This window comes from Cervus elaphus, chromosome 10 (assembly GCF_910594005.1).
Source record: "Cervus elaphus chromosome 10, mCerEla1.1, whole genome shotgun sequence".
Lineage (NCBI taxonomy): Eukaryota > Metazoa > Chordata > Mammalia > Artiodactyla > Cervidae > Cervus > Cervus elaphus.
In genome coordinates this window covers 25163576-25188658 of record NC_057824.1, presented here as the reverse complement: position 1 = coordinate 25188658, position 25083 = coordinate 25163576, and the positions used below count along the sequence as shown (strand labels likewise).

At 43.7% G+C, this 25083-nt stretch overlaps 2 protein-coding genes across 4 annotated transcripts in view; both read left to right on the top strand.

The window, feature by feature from the left end:
- Nucleotides 1-42: 42 nt before the first annotated feature.
- Nucleotides 43-1210, top strand: LOC122702148 (THO complex subunit 4-like). Its single transcript, XM_043915638.1, has 2 exons — nucleotides 43-81; nucleotides 187-1210. The coding sequence occupies exons 1-2, from the start codon at nucleotides 43-45 to the stop codon at nucleotides 916-918; spliced, it is 771 nt and encodes a 256-aa protein (XP_043771573.1). The 3' UTR covers nucleotides 919-1210.
- Nucleotides 1211-21532: 20322 nt separating this feature from the next.
- GSPT1 (G1 to S phase transition 1) overlaps nucleotides 21533-25083 on the top strand; it is a 31744-nt gene continuing 28193 nt past the window's right edge. For 2 of the 3 annotated variants that reach the window (XM_043914338.1, XM_043914337.1), the window contains exon 1: nucleotides 21658-22248. In XM_043914338.1, coding sequence (XP_043770273.1) covers nucleotides 21897-22248 — 352 coding nt within the window. In that variant the 5' untranslated portion in view covers nucleotides 21658-21896. Of the gene's footprint in view, nucleotides 21569-21657; nucleotides 22249-25083 lie in introns of those variants that run through there. The other variant, XM_043914339.1, reaches the window with a different exon arrangement.

Genomic DNA, 25083 nt, shown 5'->3' with positions numbered 1-25083 from the left:
CTAACTACTGCAGTGTCTCTCTCTCTTACAAAGTGGGCGGGAATGAAGGCAGTGCTCCTGCTTCAAGAGGCGTTAGGGAATGTCCGCTGGAAGATCTGAAAATATATACATTCTTTGATCCAGAAGTCCACACCCAGGAATTTACTTTATAGAATTATAACTTTAAAAAAAAAACTTTCAATTAAGCTGAACCGGAGCCAGCGAGGCGGCCGCGGCGGGGGCAGGGGCCGCGGCCGGGCCGGCTCCCAGGGTGGCCGCGGCGGCGGGGCCCAGGCCGCCGCGCGAGTGAACCGAGGCGGCGGACCCATTCGGAATCGGCTGGCTATCGCCCGCGGCGCGGCGGGCGGCGGCGGCAGGAACCGGCCGGCGCCCTACAGCAGGCCGAAACAACTTCCTGACAAATGGCAGCATGACCTTTTCGATAGCGGTTTTGGGGGTGGTGCCGGCGTGGAGACTGGTGGGAAACTGCTGGTGTCAAATCTGGATTTTGGAGTGTCCGACGCTGATATTCAGGAGCTCTTTGCTGAATTTGGAACTCTGAAGAAGGCGGCTGTGCACTACGACCGATCTGGCCGCAGTTTAGGAACAGCTGACGTGCACTTTGAGCGGAAGGCAGATGCACTAAAAGCTATGAAACAGCACAACGGCGTCCCTTTGGATGGCCGCCCCATGAACATTCAGCTCGTCACCTCACAGATTGACACGCAGCGGAGACCTGCACAGAGTGTAAACAGAGGTGGGATGACTAGAAACCGTGGTTCAGGAGGTTTCGGTGGCGGCGGCGGCACCCGGAGAGGCACCCGTGGAGGCAGCCGGGGCAGAGGCAGAGGCACCGGCAGGAGTTCAAAGCAGCAGCTTTCCGCAGAAGAATTAGATGCCCAGCTGGATGCTTATAATGCAAGAATGGACACCAGTTAAACAGACCGGCAAATCCGTGCATGGACCAGGACCCAGAAATCTCGTCCGTGCTCCCTGGCGGGAGGGGGTGACAGACTGGGGCTGTGTGGCCAATGATGGATTTGTTTCTTTTATGTTTTAAAATAGGATTTAAAATTCATGTAAAGGTTTCTTTTTCCCTTTTTTTTTTTTTTTTTAAAATTCTGAAACAGACCTGTTTTGTACTGAGTTATTTTTGGGATAAATTTTACTGGTTGTTGTTGTGGAGAAGGTGGCATTTTCACCTTTGCCATAATAAAATAGAAATGTGTGTTAAAAAAAAAAAAACTTTCAAAAATTTCGTTACAATAATGTTCATCATCACATTGCTTAAAACTGTGAGAAATTGGTTTAGAGTATCTACCCTGACTATTCATTGGAAGGACTGATACTGAAGCTGAAGCTCAAATACTTCGGCCACCTGAAGCAGAGAGCCGACTCACTGGAAAAGACCCTGATGCTGGGAAAGATTGAAGGCAGGAGGAGAAGGGGGCAGTAGAGGATGAAATGGTTGGATGGCATCACCAGCTCAATAGATATGAACCTGAACAAACTCTGAGAGATACAAGGACAGGGGAGCAGGGTGTGCTGCATCCATGGGGTTGCAAAGAGTCAGACACAACTTAGTGAACAAACACCAACAAACAAGAAGGCATCTACATGATGGAGTGCTATGCAGCTCTGAAAAAGATGCTACAGAACTGGATATCCTGATGCATAAAGAAGAGACTTTATTCCAAAGAACATATGCAAATGGCAAAAACAAAACACTTTAAAAATGTTCAACATCACTAATCAGTAGAGAAATGCAAATCAAAACTGCATTGAGATACCACTCCACACCCATTAGGATGACTACTATAAAAAAAACAAACAAACAGAAAACAACAAATGTTGATGAGGATGTGGAGTGGAGAAACTGGAATTCTTCTGCAGTATTGGTGGGTATATAACATGGTGCAGCCACTGTGGAAAACAGTATGGTGACTCCTCAAAAAAACTAACTTAGAAGTATTATGAGATTCTTTGGTGGCTCAGTGGTAAAGAATCTGCATCCAGCGCAGGAGATGTGGGTTCCATCTTTGGGTTGGGAAGATCCTCTGAAGGAGGAAATGGCAACCCACTCCAATATTTTTGCTAGGAAAAATCTCAGGGACAGAGGAGCCTGGCGGGCTACAGTCTGTGGGGCCAAAAAGAGTCAGACACGACTGAACACAATAACTATGTGATTCAGCAATTACACTTCTGGGTATATACACAAAAGAACTGAAAGCAGGGACTTGAACAGATATTTGTACACCAATGTTAATAGCAAAAGCCAAATGTTCACTCACAATTGACAGAGGTAGAGACAACCCAAAGGTCCACTGATGGATCAATGGATAAGCCAAACGTGGAAACACATAGAGTGGAATATTGTTCAGCCTCGAAAAGGAAGGACATGCTGACACTTGCTACAACATGGATGAATCCAGAGGACATTCTGCTAAGTGAAATAAGCCAAACATAAAAAAGATAAATATTTTATAAGTCCCATGTTTATTTTCCTGTATAGCAGAGATCTGCTTATCAAACCAGCACAGGATTCCAGTCATCTCAGCAGTGACATTTTTCTAGGTACATAAGTGAACTGACATTTTTCTTTCTATACTAGGTTCTTAAGATTTTCATACTTATGAATCAGTTTTTGAGTCTGATAACCTCTGAATGATTTTAACAAAACACACAAAGCCAACTCACTAGACTCTGGATCATCAGGACCATATGAAGGCATAGCTACCCTCCGAGGCTCATTCTCTGAGGGGGCACCCCTGGAATTCAAAGAAAGATGTGATATGAAAAAGGCAAACAGGTCTCAGCACAAGTGCCACGGCACCTTGCTTATCCATAAATAATGTTGAGATGAAATGTTGCAAGTAAATCCAACTAAGTAATTTAAAATGCATATAGAGAGGGGACTTCCCTGTGGTCCAGTGGTTAAGACTCTGTGCTTCCAATGCAGGGGGAATGGGTTTGACCCCTGGTTGGGGAAGTTCCATGTGCCATGAGGTCAAAAAATAAATCAATAAAACCTTTATTAACTTTAAAAAGTGGTTTGAAACATTATAATGGAACTTAGAAATGCCTTGGATCTCCTCATCTCAGGCACAGTCATCATAAAACGATTAAGGGTGAGGAATACAAGAGAGAGAGAAATAGAAGACAAGCACACCTTTCTTCTCTCCCCGAAGCCTTTCCAGTAACCTCTCCCCCCAACCACCCAAGCCATCTGTCAGTTCTGAGATATCACAACATTACCCTTGATTTAAACTCCCCCAGCTATCTCATATGAATTACAGCAAGCACATTTTATCCTCTGATATCACCACTCCCATCAGGCTCTGTAACTTAAGACTCCACGAGGAATCCTATAGCCTTTCCAGCTTCTCTCGATGCCCCATCCCTCTCAAATTGTAAACATTTTTGAAGCAGCAATGCCTTAGCACAAAGTGTTGAACATGTTTTAAATTCTATAAAACAATACAGTGTATCTCTACAGAACTGTCAGGGTGAAGAAAAGGAGTACTGCAACAGTTACAAACATATCATATACAAGCATTTATTCAGACAAATAGAGATCTAGCTAGGTGTCATTTTAAAGCTCAGCTATTTATGATTTTGGCAGATAGTTGAAAACAGAATGCATTTGTAGCTCAGAAATATAAAAAAAAAAACCAACAGTACATTGCCAATGGTCAGTGTATCAGGGTTAGCTCTGGGATTCTGGGTCAGTTATTTCACTTGTTTGAGGGGATAACCAAGCCCACAGAATGGCTGTGGGGATTAAACACGTAAGCACCACACCAAACAAGGCATCTGACTCATAAAAACAGCCCACTCAATGGGCGCTGTATAGACAAAGCCATGGTTTTTCCAGTAGTCACGTATGGATATGAGAACTGGGCCATAAAGAAGGCTGAGCACCGAAGAATTGATGCCTTCAAATTGTGGTGCTAGAGAAGATTCTTGAGAGTCCCCTGGACAGCAAAGAGATCAAACCAGTCAATCCTACAGGAAATCAACCCTGCATATTCATTGAAAGGACTGATGCTGAAGTTGAAGCTCCAACACTTTGGCCACCTGATGGGAAGAGCCGACTCCTTAGAAAAGACACTGACGCTGAGAAAGATAGAGGGCAAGAGGAGAAGGGGCAACAGAGGGTGCGATGGTTGGATGGCATCATCAATTCAATGGACATGAGTTTGAGCAAACTCTAGGAGATGGTGAAGAACAGGAAAGCCTGGAGTGCTGCAGTCCGTGGGGTCACAAAGAGTCAGACACGACTGAGCGACTGAACAACAACAGTGGATGCTATTTTTATGACAACTGATCTGCCTACCTTTGGGCCACATTCTTGGTGTCTGGTAAACACTCAGAAGTCTGATCCCACAGGGTCCATTCCTGGCCACGTAAGCAACACAGAAAAGGCTATTTCTGGATGAGTTCCACACTGGCCTGGCATACCTGGCTGTTCTCTGTCTTCATCTCTTCCACGGTCATCCATCTGTGGACTCTTCTAGCTCCTGACCGCCTCTCCTGAGTGCCGACAGACTGATCTTTTCATTTGTTTCTTCATTAACGGGACACGCTGAGTGCCTGCTAGGCACAGGGGCGACAGCCCTGATGTGGAAGCTGAGCTTGCAGCTCTCGGAGCACCTCCCCTGCCGAGGCCCACAGACGAGCAGTGATCAACAAGACAGAGACATGGGACAAGTTCAGGCAGTCTGTGTCCTCATCTCCTCCTGAGGACTCTTGCTTATAATGTGACAGCAGAACCCAGGCAGAAGATGGCCTTTCTCCAACTCAGCAGGGAAAGTGTATGTCAGATGATGGAATTTTTTTCCCACTCTACACATGTCTGAGAGTGACCAAGAAAGTGTTTGGAGTATTGATTTGGGGGTTACAAATAAATTCTAGAATCTGTCAAGGAGCAGATTCGCAAATATCAAACCTGCAAGTAACAAGGATTGACTGGTAAATCAGTGTGATGTGATAGAGAGTGGGGGGGGGGTGGATTTCAATTTTAAGAGAGAAATCTCTCTGAGGAGGAGGTAACCCCTCAGCTGAAACCTGAATGTTGAGCAGTAGCCAGTCATGAGGTTCAGGGGACACGGCATGCCAGGCAGAAGGAGCAGCAAGAATACAGGACTTGAGGAAGACACAAGCTTGGTGAGCCGGGGAATCCGAAAGGAGCAGGTGAAATGTACAGAGAAGCCCGTGATGGAGAGAGGCCGGAGACACAGTTGGAGAAGTGAGGCTGAGGGTAGGTTGGTCCCAAAGTCCACATAGATCCTGGCCCATCACCTTTATAAAACTCAGATCTTCCTCGAGAGAAGGGGCTTCTTTCTGGCCACCCCCATGGTCCTACCCTCAGCCCTGAGATGGGTCCTCCCAAGAAGCTCTGCTGGTCCCTTCCCACTCTTCATCCTGCCAGCAGAGGCCCTGCTTTCTAACTTGGGCATGCTAACAAGTAGAAAGTTCTTCATCATGTGTAATCTAAATAAGTTCTGCAACAATTCAAATTCATTTCCTGTTGTCTTAAGTAATCACTTGGGGGAGTTACCATCACAATCCTTAACATATTACAATGACCACTTTCAGAGCACAATCAATATGCTAAGAGCTTTAAGGGAAAAGGCTCAGAGAGGTTAAGACTTGTCCGAAGTCAAACAGTTAAATGTGGTGGGAAGACTCAGACTCAGACCTGTCTAACTCCAAGGTAGACTCTTTATTATGTTCTATTTTCCTCCCCTGGCTCTTCTCAAACATACAGACTCTCAACACTTCTCTTTACGGATGGTTACAAATAACCTGATTCATCTCTATATAAATGATTAGCTGGTTTATCAAGGTATGGGGACACACCTTGCCCTGTACAGAGTGAATCGAGAATCAGTCTCTATACACGCTACTGTATATTAAATAAATAATCAATCAGGACCCACTGTATAGCACAAGGGACTATACTCAATATCTTGTAATAACTGATATTGGAAGAGAATATTTAAAAGAAGAATATATATAAACTAAATCAGGGCTTCCTTAGTGGCTCAGACGGTAAAGAATCTGCCTGCAATGCAGGAGACCTGGGTTTGATCCCTGGGTCAGGAAGATCTCCTGGAGAAGGAAATGGCAACCTACCCCACTAATCTTGCCTGTAGAATTTCATGGACAAGAGAAGCCTGGTGGGCTACAGTCCACTGGGTTGCAAAGAGTCAAACACGACTGAATACTAACACTTTCACTTTTTTTTAAATAACTAAACCACTTCTCTGTGTATCTGAAATTAATACAACATTGTAAATCAACTATATTTCAACAGAAATAAATGAGTCAGTCTCTATGGCTTCTTTTTTTTAATTTCAACCTTGAATTTAATATTTACTTATTTGTTTGGCTGTGCCAGGTCTTAGTTGTGGCATGCAGGATCTTTAATCTTCATTGTGGCATGTGGGATCTTTTTTAGTTGCAGCAAGAAAACTCTTATTTGTGGCATGCAGGATCTAGTTCCCTGACCAGGGATTAAATCTGAGCTCCCTGCATTGGGAGCTCCTAGTCTTAGCCACTGGACCCCCAGGAAGGTCTTTCTATGGCTTATTCTTACTTGCAAAATTTGCAGTCAGCAAGAGTGGGTTCAGTGTACAATCAATGGCACATTAATAATATTTAAATTTTAAGTTTTGAAAGTTGTAGGTGTGAAATAACACTTGTTAAATGAATGGTTAGCCAGGAAGGATCACATTCTGTTAGTTTGACTGAGGGGACAAATGTCCTGGCATTTGTCAGGCAGTAGCCATAACCTGTGTTTGTCATGCTGTATCGATGTTGGGTGGACGTATTCTGCCACCCGTCAATAATTAGATCACTCTAAATAAATAGAAACTTATTCTGCTTATTATTGGACCATATACTTCCCTTCCCAAAGCCTCTTGTAACTGATTTATGCATGTCATGCTGAGTTTATGTTGAGGATCATTTCCTCTGGTGAACTATCTATCTGTCAGAACTCAGCTAAGGGGTCACCTCCTCACAGAAGCCTTCTGTGTATTCTCCTAATGAAGGTACTTATTCTCTGCTCTGCCTTCCCCTTAAATCTTGTGGAGAACCTGTTCATTAAAACAAAACTAACTATATGAGGTAATAAATGTTAAATTGTTTGTGGCGATCATTTCACAATGCATATCAAATCATCATATTGTTACTTTAAATATATTCCAGTTTTATTTGTCAATTATATTTCAATACAGATGAAAAAAATAAAATCCCAATAAGCAGCTAGAAAATCACCTTGCATAGATTTCTGTTGCTGCTGCTGCTCAGTCATTTCAGCCGTGTCCCACAGTTTGCCACCCCATGGATTGTAGTCTGCCAAGCTCCTCTGTCCTTGGGATTCTCCAGGCAAGAAGACTGGAATGGGTTACCATGCCCTTCTCTAGGGGAACTTCCCCACTCAGGGATTGAACCTGCTTCTCCTATGTCTCCTGCATTGCAGGTAGATTCTTTATTGGCTGTGCCACCAGGGAAGTGCTGCGTAGATTTCTATTGTTGTACAAATTAGATGTTTAAAAATTACAAAGTGTTTCAAACACAAAAAGTTACAGAGAAATAACTTCGCAGACACCTGCATACCCATCATTTAGAGTTAAATAAAAACATTTTGTAATATTTGTATCAGATATCTTTTTGAAACAACTAACTATCTAGTTACAAATATGGCTAAAACTATGTCCTCACTCCATTTCTTTCCCTCCCTCTTTGAGAGTAAAGAATAAGAAAAAAACAAGGTTGAATCAAGCTCAGAAAAGCAATCAGCATTTCTTGGTGCATCTTTTGCTAGTTCTCAGAATCCTGATGCCATCTAGAGGAAGAAACCCCATTACAAAAGGTGTCAGAGAACTAGATGACTGCTGATGAATCAAGGCAAGAATAATGACAGTGACTGACGGTCGGGACCGTCTTTGAAGAACTGAGGGTAGAGATGGTCTTTGATGTTTCTCATGTTCTGAAAGCTACGTATTAAGCTTGTGTTGAATTATACACTGGTAAATGTCTAATTACCTTTTTGAGCATGCTTGTCATGACCTCAACAAAGTGGAAATAATCAAAGCCAATCACATTTAGGAATGTTAGACATTAGGAAGGGAAGGGGGCTTCTCTGGTGGCTCAGCGGTAAAAAATTCTTCAGCAACGCAAGAGGTGTTGGAGATGCAGGCTTGATCCTTGGGTGGGGAAGATCCTCTGGAGGAGGAAATGGCAACCCACTTCAGTATTCTTGCCTGGAGAATCCCATGGACAGAGGAGTCTGCCAGGTTATGGTCCATAGGATCACAAAAAGTCGGACACGACTGAAGCAACTTAGCCCACATGCACACAGAAAGGAAAGGAGAACCCAACATTGTAGGTTGTGCTAACGTCAGTTTCCAGGGGATGACACCAGGATCAGAAGGAAGTTTGTTGGCTCTCAGTAGACTCACAATGAACTGAAATAAAATGAACTAAATGCCCTGCACACTCTAGAGGCCATGCTCTAAAACACAAGAAGCCACTGCAATGAGAAGCATGCATGCTGCAACCAGAGAAAGCCTGCATGTAGCAATGAAGACACAGAGCAGCCAAAAACATATATATATATATATTAAAAAAAAAAAATGAACCAATGAATGAGTGAATGAACTGGTGTGTACTCAACTACCAAAGAGAAGGACGTCGTTCACCATCTCTCTTTACACTCTGCTGAGGAACTGGAGCTAAGTCCATGTACCCATCCTCAATCAATAAATCTTGATAAACTTTTTCCCTTCTTCTCCTATTTTTATATTTTAGTTTCTGATTTTCCTCTTGTTTCATGCTTTTTGATATTACTGTCCCTACAGTTTTATTATACAATGTTTCCAATCTTCTCTGGAAGTTGACAAGGTTCTCAGTTGTGGCACGCGGGATCTCAGATTTATGTTGCAGCATGCAGGATCTTTTAGTTGCGGCATGTGGGATCCAGTTCCCTGACCAGGGATCGAACCCCAGCCCCTCTGCATTGGGAGCGCGGAGTCTTGGCCACTGGAGCACCAGGGAAGCTGCTGTGCAGTTTCTGATTGAGTTACTATGCAAGACATACCAGTGACATTAGGATTATGTGTGAAGAGGTAGAGGATGAGCCCCAGCCTTGCAGTCTGACAGATCTGGGTTCAAGTCATTTAATTTCTCTGAACTTGAATTTTCTCCTTTTGACAAAGGAGATAAAACACATGGCTCTTCGTGGCCGTTTTGACACTAAAGTAAATTCTGAAGTTACGTTAAAGACGTCAATATAAGAAATAAAAAACTTAAAAGTGGTCCATTTTCAAGAAAAGCTAGTTCTGGGTGACAGCTGGCTGATGTAATAATAGCTGATAGTCCTAAGAAAACTAGAAACTCCGGGCAAACAAAGGGAGGGTGGGATGCCTAGGATTTTCACGCGGGTTCATTCTATTGGTGAATTCAAAACATAAGAAAGGGATTAGGGTTTTGTGCGGGTTCATCCTATTGGTGAGTTCAAAATGTAAGAACAGGAGTAGGCGTACAGGAAAGGAGAAAACAAGATACAAGGCAGGGGCCAGCCCATAAAAAGGGAGGGAACAAACCTAGGCAATATCCAAGAGGATTGTTCACCCATAGTGCTCAGCCAATGAGGAACTGGGGGAGGGAACTGTGTGCTAGGGATAAGGTGCTCAGTGTAACAACTCTGGGTGTGCCTGTCCACCAGACACCCGATCTTGCAAGACCATCACTAAAGAATCGCTTCTGGCTGCAGCTTGTTTCTCCAAGTCCATTCTTTGAGTTGAGGCCAGTGAGCATGCTTCTTGCATTAATAATAATCATAAGATCCAGCAATTTCACTTATGGGTATATACCCAAAAGAACTGAAAGCCAGGACTAAAAAATTCTTGTATTCCAATGTTCATAGCAGCATTATTCACAACAGCCAAAAAGTGGAAACCACCAAGAGGCCATCAATGGATGAATGGATAAACATAATATGGTATAAACCTATGACGGAATATTATTCAGCCTCACAAAGGAATCAGATTCTGATACAACATGGATTAACCTTGAAAATGTGCTAAGTGAAAAATTAGCCAGAAACAAAAGGACAATTACTATATGATTCCACATATGAGGTACTTAGTACAGGCAAATTAATAGAGATAGAAAATAAAATTTTTTTTATTTTCTATAAATAAAGCACAGGAACAAAGGATAAAATAGAGGTTACCAGGGGCTAGGAGAAGGGAGTTATTGTTTACAAAGTTTCTGTCAGGGATGATGGAAAAGTTATAGGGATGGATGGTGGTGATGGTTGCAGAAAAATGTGGATATACTTAATGCCATGGAACTAAAAGTGACTAAGGGATTTCTCTGGTGGTCCAGTGGCTAAGATTCTGAGCTCCCAATCAGGGGTTGCGGGTTTAAACTCTGGTCAGGGAACTAGATCCCACATGCTGCAACTAAGAGTTCTCATGCTGCAGCTAAAAATCCCGAGTGCCACAACCAAGGCCTGGAGCAGCCAAATAAATAAATATTAAAGTGACTAAAATGGTAAATTGTGTTACATATATTTTACCCCAATTCTTTAAAAAATAGACATATAAAGCTAGTTATTTTTGTTAATAAAATATCATTGCTATTATTACATATTTGTATAGTATATACATGATTTCACAGGCTAGCTGTGCAGCTTAAAACTACTGAACCAAAAAAAAAAGAACTACTGAACCAAGTTGGAGTTTTCCTCTTTCCACCTACAACATACCTTTCCCAGCAAGAGGTCTGTAGAAATGTTGGGAGCGGGCGGGGGAGTGGGGACCCTGGAATGAAACGTGCGGGGCTCTTAGGTGTCAGACCTCACCAGCACTACGTTCATACCTCAGGAATCATGAACCCTTATTTCTGCAGAATGAATCAACTTTTCACCTGAGTCAGCGGATTACTGTCAGACTTTCTCTCAGCTCTGCAACACAGGTCTTTTACATTCACAAAGGGGATGTGATGAGATAATCATTAGCACTGAGACAGCTATTTCAAATGTAAATCAATAAGCCAGTGGAACCTGGGGACTGCTGCTATGGAGACACCTTTTAATGGCCCCACTCTGGTAACACAGGGACAGGTGGGCTTTGCCGGCTGAGGAAACAGGCAAGAGCTTCTAGGGTGGTCCTGGGGGCTTCATTCTACTTCAGGGAGACAAACCCATTTAAAGGGACCCCAGGCGTTCAGCAATCATTAAACTTCCTGGACTGGACATGGTAGGCACCAGGATTTAACTAAGAGCTCTGAAAACAAGCATTTGCTTCAGATGAATGAGAAAAGTGACATACAAGGTTTACTCACAGAAGCATCTCTCTGAATTCTGGAGAAACCAGAGCAACAGGTTTTTGTAGCAATTCATCGGAAAGGCGGATAATACACAGGAGCAGAGAGGAAGCCAATTTCACGACAAGAACCGATTTCAGGTTGATTGATTGAGACAGAGTTCTCAGGCTCAAAGTTGTAATCTCCTTGGCATCACCAAGTTTTAACAATATTGTAAGCAGGTAGGGCAGGGAGTCCCTGGAGAAAGAGGACCAGACATGGCTTTTGTAGACTAAAAAAAAACATTAGTCATAACCTGTGACTAAATAGTTATTTTCTTTGGTGGGAATGTTAAGGACTCGAGTCTGTGAGACAGTCTCAGGTGACCCCCGAGAGAGCTGACTCTGAGGAGGTGGGGTAGGAGCCAGGCTACATACAAGTTTGCAGTAAGGGGCAGGAAATCTGAATATCCAAAGGTTAACAAAACTGAAGAGAATTAGTGATCTTCTTGTGTATAGGAATATGAAAGCGTCCAGTCTTGCTGAAATCATTTCTTCCATATGCATCTAGCTATCTGGGGCCAAAGTTGCTTTCTTGATTGTTCACATCCCAGTTCCTTGTTTACCAGTAGAGCACAGAGCAGAAGACATTTCACAATTTCTTGACATGAAGACATTTTTGGCCTAAGCTGTGTTGTGAAGTAAGCCTGGCCACCAGGCTTGCCCTTGAACAGGGCTCTCGGAAATGGGGGAGCACAGGAACAAAGGATAAGCAGTCAGGAAACTATAGTTCAGCGATAAGACAGAGTCCTAGTTCTTCCTCAAGGGAGGAACACTCTGATAACAAACTTTGAGTTCTGCAGTAATTTGGGTGGAGAACGGAATGGTGATGTGGACCCTTGTGACTTTGATCAACTAAAGCTTGGACTCTGTCGACCGTGGCTCCAACTCCATCCTGAATTCTCCTCTGCTCAAACCCCTTAATGAATATGCATAAACCCTCACCGTAAAACTTTCCCAATTTTGTTGTTCAGGGAGACGTTGCTTAGGGAAAGATCCCCGGCGTCTTCTTTACTTGTGGCAGGTAATAAATCTTTTGACTTGACACCTACCCAGAGGTGAACCTAGTTTTTCAGGTAATAATATCACCACCAGCATCATCATTTGTAGTAATTCTGTCTTTCCTTACCTTTATATCGTGCACAGTGCAGTCTTTGTCTATGTATTTGTGACTCATTGAGACTCCTTTTCTCTGCTTCTTTTCTGCTTGATGTCAGCTCTTCGGTAATTTCATTCCACGGGGCATTTTCATTAACCTAGACTTTAAAAAACATAGAAATACCATTAAATTTGGTGACAGTATGTCACAACTGAGAACAGACTAAAAACCGCTAACAGGACCCTTTATTTTATTTTTTTTGAACAGGACCCTTTAAATGGGCAAACGGTATGGCATGTGAATTAAATCTCAGTAAGCTCTTAACAAACACAACACATAAAATGAGAAAGTCTAGCCAGAGTGCAGAACCAGTAAATTTATCACAGTGTTTGTTGCCAATTTTGACAAAATGTTTGCTGGGTGAGGAAATTAAAACAAGCCATGTATTTTCTGTTCATTATTGCTATCTGGTTCCAAATTTCTATCAATAAGTCAGAGTTGACTGTACTTAGCAAAACCAAAATGCTGGTGGGGGTGGAGGCAGGGATAAATTAGGAGTTGGGGATTAACATATACACACTACTATATATAAAATAGATAATAAAGGATCTACTGCACAGGGAACTAACTATACTCAGTATTTTGTAATAACCCAAAGGGAAAATAATCCGAAAATATATATATATATCTATGTAGATATAGATATACACACACACACACACACACTTGAAACTGACACTTATTTGTAAATCAACTATACTTCAGTTTAAAAAAACTTTTTAGGAGGAGAATTCCCTGGCCTTCCAGTGGTCAGGACTCCGAGGTTCCACTGCAGGTGGCATGAGTTCTATCCCTGGTTGGAGACCTAAGATCCCACATGCCGCCAGGTGCCGCCAAAAAATAAATTTTTTTTTAAAGAACGAAAACAACTAGACCAGTGGTTCTCAAGCCTGGCCTCACACGGAAGCCTTGCGTGGAATGTACTTAAAATGCATCAGTGTCCATGGTCCTACCCCAGACCAAGTATATGAGAATCTAGATATGGGTTGGGTTTAAAGTTTCCCCAGGTAATTTTCATGTGCAACCAACAATGCAAACCACTAGTTTAAGAGATCCACTTTCCACAGTGAGATACCACTTCACACTCATGAGGATAAGTATTATTTAAAATAACAAAACCAAAAAAATAAATAAATAAAATAAAATAAAATAACAAAACCAGGGCTTCCCTGGTGATTCAGTGGTAAAGAATCCACCTGTCAATGCAGGAGACACGGGTTTGATTCCTGATCCAGGAAGATTCCACAGGCTCAGGAGCAGCTAAGTTTGTGTACCACAACTATTGAGCCTGTGCTCTAGAGCCCCGAAGCTGCAACTACTGAAGCCTATGTGCCTAAGAGCCCACGTTCTGCAGCAGGAGAAGTCACCACAATGAGAAGCCCACACACCGCAACTAGAGAGTAGCCTCCACTCTCTGCAACTAGAGAGAGCCCCGCAGGCAGAAACGAAAACCCAACACAGCCAATAAATAAGTAAATAAGAAGAAAATAACAAAGCAAAAACAGAAAACTACAAGTGTTGGTGAGGCTATGGAAAAACTGGAGCCCTTGTGCATTACTGGTGAAAATGTAAAATGGTACAGTCACTGTGGAAAAAAAGCATAGCAGTTCAAAAAATTAAACATAGAATTACCATATGATTCTGCAATTCTACTTCTACGTATATACATAAAAGAACTGAAAGCAGGAACTTGAGCAGATACTTGTACACTCATATCCAAAACAGCATTATTCACAATAGCCCACAGATGGAAGCAACCCAGTACCTACTGACTGATGGATAAACAAAATGTAGTATATGGAGACAATGAAATATTATTCTACCTTAAAGAGGAAATTCTGAAAGGAAAAAAGGAAATAAATTTTAATATAAACATGAATGAAACTGGAAGACATTATGTTAACTTAAGTACAGTATTTGTCACTATAGGTTTCTATGAGGCATCTGTATGTGTGTGTGTATGCGTGTGTGTTAGTTGCTCAGCCACGTCTGACTCTTTGCGACCCAATGGACTATAGCCCGCCAGGCTCCTCTGTCCATGGAATTCTCCAGACAAGAATACTGGAGTGGGTTGTCATTTCCTTCTCCAGGGGATCTTCCCAACCAAGGAACAGGACCGGGGTCTCCTGCATTACAGGCAGATTCTTTCCCTTCTGAGCCACCAGGGAAGACCTATGAGACATGTAGAGTGTTCAAAATCATAGACACAGAAAGCAGAATGGTGGTTGGCAAGGCCTGGGGGAGGGGAGGATGGGGACTTACTGTTTAATGAATACAGAGTCTCAGATTGGAAAGACAAAAAAGTTCTGAAGATGGATGGTGGTGTTGACTGCACAACAGTATGAACGTACTTAATGGCACTGAAATGTACCCTTACAAATGGCTGAAGTGGTACATTTTTTATGTTATCTCTATTTTACAATAAAAAGAGAGGGATCTCCTTTTTAAGAATGGGAAGGTGATCCAAGTTCTGGCCAGTGACATGGGAGGAGATATCTCATAGAGAGCTTCTGAAAAAAGTTTCCTCATTCCTAGAAGAGGGCTGCAGGGCAAGATGCTCTCTCTTACTTCTCTGGGCATGGCATCTGGAACTTGCTCTTATCTGGAACCCTGCAGCCACCTTGGGGCCGGCCTGAGAATGAAGTCAACACCCAAGACAGCAGACAGATGGAAAGATGTAGGTCACTGGTGATGTCATCAAGCTCCCAAACCAACGGACTAAGAAGTCAGTCCTATCTTAGGGTCTATAGTTAAGTAAGAAAATATATTTCTTAAAGTTAAATATACTTTGAGTTGAAATTTCTATAACTTGGAAGGATCCCAACACTTGTATAATTATTGTTGGTATAACAAAAAATTGGAAATAACCTAAAAGTTTAGGGAAATGGGTGAATTAAAAAAGATGTATAAACATAGATGGAGTTATTATATAGTAGTTAAAAGATAAACACATGAAGTGAAAGACAGATTTTGCATATTATATGTAAAATTTAAATACAGTGTATTTTGCATTGACTTATATGTATATATGTCTTTAAATAGATGGATCTCATAGGGGTTCCCTGATAGCTCAGTAGGTAAAGAATCCGCCTGCAAAGCAAGAGACCCTGGTTCGATTCCTAGTTGGGAAGATCCACTGGAGAAGGGATAGGCTACCCACTCCAATGTTCTTGGGCTTTCCTTGTGGCTCAGCTGGTAAAGAATCCACCTACAATGTGGGAGACCTGGGTCTGATCCCTGGGTTGGAAAGATGCCCTGGAGAAGGGAAAGGCTACCCACTCAAGTATTCTGGCCTGGAGAATTCCAAGGACTATACAGTCACATGTATATGTATATGTCACAAAGAGTTGGACACGACTGAGCAACTTTCACTTTCAAATATATAATAGTGGTTGCCTTTTTGGATGGGATAGAATGGGACAGAGTTGGGAGTAAATAGGTGGTGTATGCACTGGAATTGTTCTACTTCTGATTTTAAAACATGAAACAAGATGATATGTTAAAAATTGACAATACTGGGATTGTACGTAGGTATGTGAGTGCTTATGATTCTTTGTACTATTCTATACTTACAAAATTCTCAAAAAGAAAAAAAAAATGCTTCCCTAATGCTACCCCTGGCCCAAACAAAATTAAGAAGGACAGAAAAAATATCTTTTGGTAAAGACTACGGAACTTAAACTAATGTCTGTATTAGTTTGAGTTCAGAAAATATGTTTTTTTTTGTTTGTTATATAAGAGGTTTTTCATTGGTTTTTGGTGGTGCCACAGCATTCAGAATCTTAGTTCCCCAACCAGGGATGGAACCTGTGGCCCCTGCACTTGAAGCGTGGAGTCTGAGCCACTGGAACGTCAGGGATGTCCCAATATATTAGTCTTTAACCTTTCAACTTTTTATTTTGAAGTAACCATACGCTCATAAGAATTTGCAAAAACATTACAAAAGGTCCAATGTACCCATTACCCAGTTCTCCACCATGGCAACCCCTTACATAACTATAACACACTATCAAAACCAGGAAACTGTCATTGCCACAGTACAATTAAGTAGCCTTGACACCTTACTGGGACTTCCCCTGTTTAACCTTTCTTTTATTTTTAATGTCTTTAAGTTACAAAAGCAATTTACTCATTGACAAATTAATGGATAAACAAGAAGTGGCACATTCATATAATTGAATAGTACTCCATCATAAAAAGGGATAAAACACCAATACATACTACAACAAGGAGATTAAACCAGTCAACCCTAAAGGAAAACAACCCTGAATACTCAAGGAAGGACTTATGCTGAAGCTGGAGCTCCAATACTTTGGCTACCTGATATGAAGAGCTGACTCATCAGAAAAGGCACCGACTCTGGGAAAGATTGAAGGCAAAAGCAGGGGATGAGATGGTTAGGTAGCATCACCAACTCAATAGACATGAATCTGAGCAAACTCTGGGAGACAGTGAAGGACAGACAAGCCTGGTATGCTGCAGTTTACAGGGTCCCAAAAAGTCGGACACAACTGAGCGACTAAACAATAACATACTACAACATGGATGAATTTTTTAAAATAGTTTGCTAAGTGAAAGAAGTCGGACACAAAAGGTTATATATTGTATGATTCCATTTATACGAAATGACCAGACTAGGCAAATCCTAGAGATAGAAAGGAGATTGGTGAGTTTCAGGGGCAGTGGGGAGAGGAGATGAGGAGCAGGATCCTATGGGAATGGGGATTGTTCCCACAACAGTTATGGGTTTCCTTATGCCATGATGAAAATGTTTTGGAACTAGATAGAGGTGATGGTTGCACAACACTGTAAGCTCACTAATTACCACTGAATTGCTTACTTATTTTAAATGGTCAATTTTATGCTATGTGAATTTCATCTTACTAAAAAAATTTTTTTAAAGCAATTTGCTTGTTGTAGGAAAATCTAAACATAAAGGTATAAGTACAAAATTATAATTTCTTTTCCCAGCTGCTCATCTCCATGTCCAATCTCATCCCACAAATACACCTTCCCTTAACTGTTTATTTAAAAAAAATTTTTTAAGTTAATGAGGGATGTCTTATAGGGAGGAGGTCTTTTATTTTTATTTTTTTATAATTGCATTTTATTTATTTTTGGGTGTCCTGGGTCTTCGCTCCTGCACTTAGACTTTTTCTAGCAGCAGAGACTTGGGGCTACTCTCTAGTTGCTGCGCCCAGGCTTCTCATTGCAGTGATTTCTCTTGTTGTGGAACACGGGCTTTGGAGCGCACAGGCTTTGTAATTGTGGCATATGGGCTCAGTAGCTGCAGTTCCCAGGCGCTCTGGAGCACAGGCTCAGTAGTTGGGGCACATAGGCTTAGTTGCTTCACAGTACGTGGGATCTTTCTGGATCAGGGATCGAACCCACGTTTCCTGCAACGACAGGTGGATTCTTTATACTGAGCCACCAAGGAAACCCTCCCTTAACTGTTTATATATATATAACTCTTTTTATATATATATATATAAACTCTCCAAACTAAAAAGCTTTATAGCACCCAGAGAGATACGTATGTTTCCTTCTCGCCTGGAGGTTTACTGAGGACTTTATACCCACGTGAGCCAATGGTTAGGTGATAGGAAACTCAGTGGTGAATAAGACAGGCTGGAGGAATTAATTTTCTAGTAAGGGATGGGCAGTAAGCTTGGGAATGAATGCGATTTTCAGTTGTGGTAAACGCTGTGAAAAAATAAAAGTGGGTAAGATGGTAGAGAGTGATGTGGGTTGGTGGAGGGCCAGGGTGGCTAGGAGAGGTCTCTGAAGTGAATGACAACAGCTAGGGAGGTAAAGATCTAGGGAAAGAGAATTCAAGACAGAGGAAATAAAGCTAGATATCTTGGGATTTCTCTGGTAATCCAGTGGCTAAGGCTCCACCCTCCCAATGCAGAGGGCCCAGGTTCTATCCCTGGTCAGGGAACTGGATCCCACATGCTGCAGCGTAGAGTTCACATGACACAACTAAAGATTCCAAATGTTGCAACTCAGACCTGGCACAACCAAATAAATAAATAAAAATAAATATTTTAAAAAGCTAGATATCTTTACATAAATAAGACTGTGTACTAAGAACGGTGATTCATTACATATTTATACACATATTAGATATTTTGCTTTCCCCCTTCTTTACCACTTACTACACATGTATTTCCAAGTTGGCCTCATAGCTAAATGTTATCTCATAATATTGAGACACCATCACTTACTTATGGGCTTCCCAAGTGGCGCTGGTGGTAAAGAACCTGCCTGCCAATGCAGGAGACACAGGAGATCTGGGTTCGATCCCTGGGTCAGAAAGATCCCCTGGAGAAGGAAATGGCAACTCCACTCTAGTATTCTTGTCTGGAGAATCCCATAGGCAGAAGAGCCTGGTGGGCTACAGTCCATAGGGTTGCAAACAGTCAGACATGAGTGAGGTGACTTAGCACGTGCTAAATACATCACTTACTTAACCATTTCTCTTTTCATGGACATTTAGGTTGTCTCCAGTTTGGAGCTGTTGTTATTCCACAACATACTCTATATTCCAATTCCAGGGCCCTCAGGGTGATTCCTCTTGTTGTCAACTAACTTTGTGTGTACATCACAGGGACTGCCAGGATGTCCTTGGAAAACCAACTCTTAAGAGTTGAGAATCCTGTGCCTCAATAGCCCCAATGAGTATAAAAGGGCAGTATTGTCCCAGATTGCCTACTGATTTCCCTATTCATTCATCTAACATTTATTAGGCATGTTTTCTATGCCAGGCATTATACGGAGCATTATAAATATAAAGAAGATGAACAAGAGTCTAACCTCAAGTTGCTCAGTCTTAGCACAATGATAATTATCAAGACATTGTAAATCAATTATACCTCAATTTATTTATTTATTTATTTTTTTAATTATATCTCAATTTAAAAAAAAGAAAATATAAAAAAAGCTTCTCCCTCTTCTGCTTGGAGCAGTATCTCTACCCAGGCAGGTTAAGGCTTTTGAAAACCAATAGAGTGGATTCTTTCCTGAATAATTATCCTATTCAGGGACAGTTAATGACACTAACTTTTCTAAGCTGCAGTCTTGGTAGTTTCTCCATCGCTAGGAAAAATACACCAAAGAAACTCTGCTGATTTAATGAGACGTGAAGAACTAACCTATCAGAGTGATCACCCAGTGCCCTCAGGGTGATTCCTCTTGAAGTGTGGTATCCGATGACACGGGGTTGGAGAAGGACACTGTGGTTCACTATTTGAGTCAGCTGCTTGTGTTGACATTTTCTTAGGAGCAGGTTGGGGAGAGCAAATCTTGACTGTGAGGGCACTTCAGGCACTTTATTTTGGATATATTGTATTTTCTTCTTCTTGTGACTCTGATTCAACAGCAAAGGTGGCCTCCTATATATAAAAGAAGGTCTGGTTTTTATGTCAATCATTGATAAATTCTCTGTAAACCTGAGGACAATCCACTTAACACCAAGATTAAAGCAGAACACATAAGATTCAGTGGGGTCTTCAGAGAACTATATTAATAGGCTGTAACCAGAACTTTGTATTAATGAGAGGAATAAATCCTCTGTTATGGGGGAGGGGGGGAGGGAATTAAGGTCCAGAAAATTTCAGGGAACATGAACCACAGACCTGTCCAGAAGCTTAAATCCAGCCTCCTGATAATTGAGGTTTCTGGTTTCTTTACATTTATAGGGCTCAAATTCCCAAGTGTTATGTGTTAAAGAAACAAAGCAACCAGCAAATTTGCTAATTTCATATTAAACACAATTTCAAACCACTTTAGAGTAGGATTCGTTCTCAAAGGTAACTGACAGCTTTGCTTTTGATTTGTCTCATTACGCTGGGTTCTCTTTTATCTTTAAAACAGACATTTAAAGTTAAAATTAAAATCTAGATTTGGGATCTTCACGTAAGGTTCTTAAGAAACATTGTGTTCCCGCTTGTACACCGTAATTTCTATTGAGCTGGTTAGTTGCACTCTGTCTAGACTTCTTGGAGAAAAATATCAACAATATGTTTTTCTCGGTCTTGGGCTCCGCAAGGGTGAATTACAGGAAAACTTAACAGGTACCTTCCTACTTCAAGCAGTTGGATCTATATATTTATCTTTTGCTTTTTCTCCCTTTTCCCATGTTTGCCAAACGGCAACTGGCAGCAGTCAATAAAGTACTTTGGGAAAAAAAACTTCGGCCATTCAAAATAAAACCACTTCACCGGAAGGTGTATAATGAAGCACAAAAATAACCCTGTTAGGTGGGACTAGCTGGTTACATCAAGCAATATGGTAATCCTCTATTTAATTTACAAAGCCCTTGGCCGAGAGGAGGAAGGGATGGAAAAGTTTGAGTGAAGGCTTTAAATGACTAGTCATACAGACAGTGAGTCACTGTAAGTTTCCAGTTAATAATCCCCTCTGCCGGGCTGGGCTTTATGAGCCACAAAGCAGTTTAAGTGGTAATGGCTCACAGTTTTATGGTATCTTCTACCAAATGAATACAGAAAATGAAAGACGCCCTGAGTTGTCTTTGAAATGTAGGGCAAATTCTGACTGGGGGCAGGGAGGAGGAAGGTGGAAAGAAAGAGAAGGAGGTAGGATGTCTGTGAGGCAGGGAACGCAGATGGCTGGTGAAACGAGAAGGGAACGATTTTCAGGAGTTGATGGCTTTTCTCTCCACCTTGGAACTGCTGTTCATTTTCCCGCGTTCTGTGCAGAACAGGACGGAACTGGCCACCACCGCGACCTGAGAGGCTCGCGGTCCGCCACCCCGCTCAGAGTCGCGCCAGGGCTCGCTCCCACCCCCGCCCCCACTCGGTGACAGGTGGGGCAGCCGTGCGGCAACCAGACCTCCGCCTCCTCGCGCTGCCTGCCGGGAGCCGGCGCCGCTTCCGGTTGCTCTCGGCCCCGAACTCCGACTCCCGTCGGCCCCCGGGAAAACCGCAGCGGGGTCGCGCGGGCGCTGCCGGAACTCGTAGTTCCGCCTTCTGCCGCGCTTCATAGGCGGAAACGGGGTCGTCCGGGGCCGAGAACTACCGAGGCGAAGGTACGGGTGGCGGCGAGGGGTCAATCCGCACCAGGCGTGGGGTTGGCGCTGAGACGGTCGGAGGTGGTTGGGGCTGGGTGGGAGGAGATCAGCGCGCACACACGAGGAGGGTTGAGTCGCCGCCGCCGCCGTCGTCGCCGCTGTCGCCGTCGCGAGTGCGGAGTCGGGACTTGAGCTGCCCCCGCGACGACGCCGGGAATTGTGCCGCTAGCCCCCGGCCCTTCTGCCTTGCCGCTTTCCTGGGTCAGCGAGGCCTGCTCCTCCCCAGCCCGTCGCCCCCGCCTCCATTTCCCGCCCTCTCTTCACCACACACACGGCCCCCCCGATCATGGATCCCGGCAGTGGTGGCGGTGGCGGCGGCGGCGGCGGCGGCGGGAGCAGCAGCAGCAGCGACTCGGCGCCCGACTGCTGGGACCAGGCGGACATGGAAGCCCCCGGGCCGGGCCCGTGCGGCGGCGCCGGCGGCCCCTTGGCGGCGGCGGCGGCCGAGGCCCAGCGTGAGCACCTCAGCGCGGCCTTCAGCCGGCAACTCAACGTCAACGCCAAGCCCTTCGTGCCCAACGTCCACGCCGCCGAGTTCGTGCCGTCCTTCCTGCGGGGCCCGTCTCAGTCGCCGGCATCCCCAGCTGGCGCCGCCGCCAACAACCACGGAGCCGGCAGCGGCGCGGGAGGCCCTTCGGGTAAAGGGCCGGGACGCGGATCAGCCCCCGGGACGGGAGGAAGCCGTGCTGCGAGGGCTGGGGCAGCTGGCCTGGGGGCCGGAGCCCACCTGGGACGGGGCCCGGGGTGGGGTCGGGGGCGCGCCTCGCCCGGCGGGGGACGCGTGGCCGTGGGGCCGGGAGGCACGTGGGGCGCTGACAGCGGCGCCGGCTGTCCTGGGTGGGGCGACCCGGGGCCGGGGAGGCGGCCTGCGTGGGGCGACCCGCGGGGGGGGGGGGTGGCTGGGAGCAGGGTGCGGGGCGCACCGGTGGGGCCTGGGGTCGCCTCTCACCGCCTCCCGCAGGGGCGCAGTTCCCCGCTGGGAAGTGGGAACCGTATGGGACGGAGAGGGGGTCAGTGCCACGAGGCCTAGAAGCCAGGACAGATGGAGCCAGGAGTCGGCCGGATGGGCGTTGAGAGCGCTGAGGAGTTGGGGCGGACGAAAGCTCGCGTTTTCCCTTCACCTTGGGCCTAGGCGAGAGAGCTTCCCCCGCTGCAATGCCTGTTATCGAAAGTGTAATTACGTTTTAAATGTCCACGGACCCGAACAGTCCCGAAGGAATCCCAGGATGCATTGCAGCCCTGACACCGGGCCGAAACTGTTGGCTGTCAATAGATCCTTAGCATTTTGTAAGGTTGTGAAGTTACCAGAGTGTCCCAAAGTTAGAGCTCTTCACTTAACATTCAGTTGTGTAGGAAATGACGTTGATCTGTGTGCCCTTTTTAAAGTGGGCCTTGGATTCTTCCCCTTAGTTGATGACACGTTTAGAATTTTTATTGCGTTAAAAATCGTTTGTCTCATTCAGGTTGCTTGGTGTAAGTCATTCTCTGTTCTTCTGTCAGGAGTTAGTCTGTTCAGACACCTGAGCATTTGTTAAAACTTCTTAGCTGTCATATGCAGTTTTGACCATGGCTAGTCGAGTGACTTTCTGTGACTTCAAGTTAAGTCTTCAAAAATCTCCCTGTACTTAGGGGATGCTTAAGTGATAGCATGCTTTCAGGTACTGATTTTGTAGGAATGTCAAGTGAGTGAACTTGATTCCTCTCTGAAGTTCTTTGTTGTCCTATTTCTTGGATAGGTAGACATTGTAAAAATGCTCTAGGAGTTTAGTTTCTTCAAAAACTTTGCCTGCAGTTTTCTCTCTCGAGGCAAAAAGAGTTTGGGAAAATGCTTTTGGGCACACAGTTGGACTTAGTTATTTTATTGACTGGTATTTCTTTTACTTGTTTGAAGCCATTGATGTTTTCCCTTTAAACAGATGTTTTCCCTTTAAACAGAAGCTTAACTTTGCTCACTCTTTTGGTCTACATAAACTCGTTCACTTACCAACTCCTAAAAGTGCCTGTTTCCCCAAACCTTATCATTCAGTTTGCTCTTATCTGGCCATTTTCTTTTTTGACCCTCTCTTGTAAATCAGGAGTTACTAGTATCACTGTGACTAGACCTCGGACTCCAATTCCAGCCTATGTAGCCATCAGCCAGTCATCAAGGGATGACAATCCTTAGAGCAGTGGTCTGGAAGGGTGGTCATTCTTGAATGAGTAGGCATTGCCTCTTATGAAGGACTGTCTTTTCTCTTCCTGATATTTATTTGCTGATTTGAAGTTTTACTCTTAATCCTTTCCTCTGTGACACTGACAGAGTTGGGATGTAGAATGTGTAGGGAAGTAGTTGTCCCTACCTTAGGGATCCCTACATTATGGTCAGTTTTTTCTTTCCTTCTTTTTTTTTAATCAGAAACCTATTTTGGTGTTACTGACTCTTACTAGCTGTTTCTACAAAATGCCAGTTAATATTAAAAGAACAACAACTCATCCATCCTCTATAGGATGTCTATTTGGGAAAGAATGGATGGTCCAGAGTTAATGTGGCACTGCTGGATTTCATGTTCCAGCGTATATTCATACCCATAGATTATACCAGCATAAGAGCAAAGAGCTGTGTTTGGAAGAAGCAGGGAGAACACTGAAATGGCACTTAGGTTGAAATTTGTGAAGGGGAAGCCCATAAAGTGTGCAGGTATTTTTTAGTGAGGAAATCAACTGTAGGGCTAGCATGTTTTCTTCTGTTATTAAGTCATAGCTAAAACTGGTGGTGGATGTGTTTTTAAACTGGATAGCAGGAGAGCTCTTGAAGGAGTCTAGCGACAGAGCACTGTCAGGAATGACTGTATTTCGTTATTTATGGCTGCACTGGGTCTTTTCTCCTGCGTATAGGCCTTCTCTTGTTGCGGAGCAGGGCCTCTAGGCCCTCAGGCTCAGTAGTTCTGGTGCAAGGACTTACTTGCTCCACCCCTTGTGGGGTCTTCCTGGACCAGGGATTGAACCCAGGTCATCTGCATTGGCAGGCAGATTCTTAAGCACAGGACCACCAGGGAAGCCCTAGAATTAACAGCTTTTAAAATGTGTGTAGGATGAATATCTGTCATTCTCCTGAAAGAAGGCTAGATTTCTCTTTTTCTCTCTCTTTTTTTCCCAGTGGTACTTGGAGCAACTGGTAAGGGGAGATCACAAAAAGTCATCCACTTTCACTGGTAGGCTGCTGGTTGATCCTTATCCAGCTATAGGATATCCTGAGTCACAGCTTGGGATTCAGTGTTGACCTTGGATCTCTGAAAGTTTTTAACATAAATTTCCAAAGAAATGATTAAGTAGAACCCATGTAAGTGTAATTACATGTAATTCGTTTAAGTACAGTTCTCTCCAGATCCAAGTAAAATGGCTAAGTAATGGTCATTTAGAGTCCTTCAGATGAATGAAAATGTAGACACGTGTTGTATGTGCCAGAACAAACATTTTCTATAATCGAATGTACT